Here is a 4,083-nt window from a genome sequence, read left to right as displayed (position 1 = left end):
CCCAGCCCCACCCCCGACCCCTGGCCCCGCCCACCTTGAGGTCCCTGTACACCACGTTCTTCTCCGAGTGCAGGTAGTCCAGGGCAGACACGATCTCGGCACCGTAGAACCGGGCCCGGTCCTCGGGGAACACCCGCTCCCGGGACAGGTGGAAGAAGAGCTGCGGGACGGGGAGCCTGAGCGGGGCCGGCGACCTGGGCCAGGGTCACGGGGCGCAGACCCTAACCAGGCGGGGAGCGGGGAGGGCAGCCACCCAGACACCCGAGGCTCAGACAGGGCCGCCCGGGCCCGGGCCCCACCTCGCCTCCGTTGGCGTACTCCATGACGAAGCACAGGCGGTCGTGGGTCTGGAAGGAGCACTTCAGGGCCTGTGAGGCAAGCAGAGCTGGAGCCCGGCCCTCAAGCTGGGCGGGAGCTTCGCCCTGTTCAGGGCGGGGGACACCCCGCTGCCCCACCGGCCGCGCCCGAGGACCAGTGGCTGCAGGTCCAGGGACCGCGAGGCGGCGCCCCTGCAGGGCCGGCCCCGCAGCCCTCACACCTCAAACCACAGGCGGCCTCGCTTTCAAAGAAAGGCCCGCTGATGACCGCTTGCTCACAGAAACACGGACGGGGAGGCCCTCCCCGGCTCTGGGCTCCCGCGCGGCCACGCCGGCCCGCACCGACCAGGGAATCTGCGGAATGCGACGTTAGCGTCCCGTACAGGGCCCCACTGGAGGGCGGAGGGCACGACAGGGCCTGGCCTTTTCCTCACAATCCTCCAGCCAGACAGAGGGGAAAAGGGCAAAGTGAAGCAGACGAGGCAAAGCCACGGTAACGAGTAACGTCTGGGCGAGCAAACACGACGTCTGCTCTTGAAGTCACGTTTCTCATAAGAAAACGTCTCGGGAAAAACATCGCCGCAAGTCCGACCACTGCTCTGCCCCTGCTTCGGATCAGGCCGTCCCCTGGAGCGAGGACACCTGTGCTGAGCGGAGGGGACAGGCCCACGGTCGTCCCGGGCACAAGACCTCGGAGGCCGGCGCCGGGTGGCCCAAGGCCTGAGTCCTGAGCCCCGTCCGCCCGACTGCTGACCTTCTGGGGGCAGAGCTGGCTGGGCCCGGCAGACTAATTCCAGGCACTTCCCTGTGGCTCCAGAAGGCCGGGAGTTTTCCATACACCGCTCCTGGCCCAGGTTCCCCCAGGACAGGGACCTCCAGGAGTGAGCCTCAAAGGGAAAGCAGTGGAAGACCATGCAGAAGGGTGGGCACGGGGAGCGTGGCCCCCAGGTTCTCAGCGGGCCAGAGGGCAGGCCAGGCCTCCTGCCCTCTCTGTGCACCGGCGACCCGCACCACGCACCTCCACCCGCCCCTCCTGGAGGCCCGCCGGCCGTCCGCGGGGCCCTGAGCCCGCCAGATTCACAGGGGAGGAGGGGTTGGTGCGAGTGACCACGCGACCCCAGCAACTGGCGCCCGAGCCGTCCCCCCGGGGTCCAGAGGCGACTCACCGTCAGGAAGGGGTGCCGGGAGTTCTGGAGGACGCGGTTCTCCGTGAGCGTGTGGGCCACCTCGTCCTGGAAAACAGGGCCCACTGAGCCGCCCGCCGCGCCTGGCCCGGCCCCGGCCCCGGCCCCGGCCCCGGCCCCGGCCCCGGCCCCACCTTGGCCACAATGACCTCCTTTTTCAGGATCTTCATGGCATAGTAGCGGCCCGTGGCCTTCTCCTTCACCAGGATCACCTTCCCGAAGGTGCCTTTGCCCAGCAGCTTCAGGTACTCAAACTCATTCATGGTCTGAGGGTAGCGGGCAGGCACCAGGGTCAGGGGGCAGCATGGTGACTGCTGGAGGCCCGACAGCGGTGAGGGGTGCCAGAGGCCGGGGCGGCCGCGGCCAGCCTCCGGGCCGAGCACAGGTGGGGCCCTAGGGGTCCGGGGGGTCCGGGGCTCGTGGGAGATCACGGGGCTGTGCGCCCCGACTTGGAGCCCTGGGGTTCGGGGGGATGGTGGGAGCAACGGCACCCGGGCCTTCCCAAACCTGGCGTCCCTCCCTCACTCCTGTGCGAGGGGCTGGGGGGGCAGGGACGCACGACGGCAGGGCGGGGCCTCACCACGCGGCGCCTGGGCTTGGCCAGCGCCACCTCCATCTCCTCGGCCCCCGAGTTCTCGCCGGGCGAGCCCGACCGGAAGTCCATCATCTCGTCCTCCTGCCTCTTGAGCCCGTCGGCCACCGTCTGGATGGCAGTTGTCCACTCCTCCCTGCAGGGCAGTCGGTCGGGTGAGGCCGCAGCCCCACCCAGGCCTGGGGCCTGCCCTCCGAGGTCCCTGGGCTTGGGGCGCCGGGACTCGTCTCCAGCTCGTACCGCTCCTCAGGGGTCTCTACATGGAACGTGCGCTCGATGACCGTGGTCCACTGCAGGCAGCGGATGATGAAGGTGTTGGGCCGCGGCCGCTCCGTCTTCATCAGCTGGCATTCTGGGGGCAGGCGAGCATCCGTCTGCACTGCACCCCGGCCCACCCGCCACAGCCCAGCCCTCCCCAAGCCTTGGTCTCCCGCCCTGTAAAAGGGGGCCGGGACCCCCACTCCAGCTGGGACCCTGCTCAGAGAGCTCAGCGGCGCCCCTCAGGGGGTGTCTGGGGGCCGGTCAACCCTCCGTGGTCCTTCCTTAGGTCTCCAAGCCCCCCTGCCAGCCAGGACACGGCCTTCAACCAGCCGGAGGGTGAGGGGTTTGGGAGGGCAGCTCGCCCTCCCCAAGCAGGACCGTCCCACTACTTTCCCAGCCTCACGATGACCAGCGCTCTGCCTGCCCCCTCTCGGTGCCGGGCCAGTCCCAGAACGGAGGGGGGTAGTGACTCACCCTCCAGAGAAGCTGCCTGTCCACCCCCGAGGCCACTGGGGCTGCACCCTCCCCACACTGCTGCCCATGCCCCCAGGTGCACATGGGAGTGAAAACAGGCACATGCACACCTGGAACACGCACACCTGCAGCCGAGGAACCGTGGAGGTGCCCCAGGCCCGGAGAGGGGCTGGATTTCAGCCCAGCCTGTATGAGGCGGGAGGGGGCCGCGGGGCCAGCGCAGGGGTCTCCGACATTCCAGCGTCTAGGCCCTGGCAACCGCGAGGGGCCCCGGCCGGGCTCAGCCGAGCGCAAGGGAGCGAGGAATGGCCTGCCAGGCCGCGGGGCCGGGAGGGGGCTGGGGGCCCAGCCTTATGCGGAGGGTGGCCTGTGTCTACACGGGGCAGGGGAGAGAGGAAAACCCGTGCGGCCAGCCTTCTGGGTCCCCAAGTGCCCCCTCCCACTCGCTCAGCCCATCGGAGACCACCAGGAGCCCCCAAGGCTCAGGCGCCTGACACCCACCCAGGGCCTGACTTCTCATCTCTCCACCCTGGGACCAATCCCCAAGGAAGAGCCCCTGGTACAGAGGCCCCTGCACAGCCGCTTCCCCCTCCCACACACCTCTGCTCCTGCGCCTGGAGCCCCTGCTGGCCTAATGCCTGGGTCAGGGCCCCAGTCCCACCCACTGCTCAGGAAGCCCCTCTGGGTGGTGCCCACCTCCCATGCGCCTCCTGAGAGCCCCCCCCCGTGCTCCCCTGCATTCAGGCTGGGGAACACTCCCGAGGGGCCTCGGCCCCCCAGCAAGGCAGCATCCCCCTGGCTGAGGATCCTTCCCAAGCCTGGAAGCCCCCAGGCTGACCCAGGAGGCCCTGAGGGGAGCCCAGACACACTGCAGTGAGGCTCCCACGTGGCCACGAGGCTGCAGGGACGGGGGTCTGCCTCCTTGGCCTCCCCTCTCCCCCAGGCCCCCGTTCTACCTGCTGCTTTGCTGAGACTTGAGGAGCCTGGGAGGGGGTTCAGGGCTCACAGGAACCAGGCCCTGCTAAAGCACCCCCAAGGGAGCCTCCCTTGTGGTGCAGGGCCTCTGCTCTTCCCACTAGAAGCCCTGCAGCACGGGGCCAGGCACACTGTGGGGTGGGCAGGACGGCCCCCATCTTGGAATATCTGCAGGCGCGGAGGCTGGGAATCCTTCCCCGTCAGCCGAGGATGGGCCACCTGTGCTACGCCCCCTCCTGAGACCCTGGACCAGAACCTGCGGTCTGGCGGGGGGGGGGGG

At 69.5% G+C, this 4,083-nt stretch overlaps 1 protein-coding gene across 2 annotated transcripts in view; it reads right to left on the bottom strand.

Annotated features, from left to right (window-relative positions):
- AKT1 (AKT serine/threonine kinase 1) overlaps nt 1-4,083 on the bottom strand; it is a 21,801-nt gene that overhangs the window by 3,469 nt on the left and 14,249 nt on the right. The window contains exons 3-8 of one of the 2 annotated variants that reach the window (XM_007455580.1): nt 2,334-2,445; nt 2,082-2,229; nt 1,636-1,767; nt 1,484-1,549; nt 300-368; nt 35-160 (exon numbers count right to left, since the gene is read on the bottom strand). In XM_007455580.1, the coding sequence (XP_007455642.1) occupies nt 35-160; nt 300-368; nt 1,484-1,549; nt 1,636-1,767; nt 2,082-2,229; nt 2,334-2,445 (653 nt within the window). The remainder of the gene's footprint in view (nt 1-34; nt 161-299; nt 369-1,483; nt 1,550-1,635; nt 1,768-2,081; nt 2,230-2,333; nt 2,446-4,083) is intronic. The other variant, XM_007455581.1, reaches the window with a different exon arrangement.

This window comes from Lipotes vexillifer, unplaced genomic scaffold, assembly GCF_000442215.2.
Source record: "Lipotes vexillifer unplaced genomic scaffold, Lipotes_vexillifer_v1.1 scaffold584, whole genome shotgun sequence".
Classification (NCBI taxonomy): Eukaryota; Metazoa; Chordata; class Mammalia; order Artiodactyla; family Lipotidae; genus Lipotes; species Lipotes vexillifer.
Note: the sequence above shows the minus strand (reverse complement) of the source record. Positions and strands in the feature narration are given on the sequence as shown.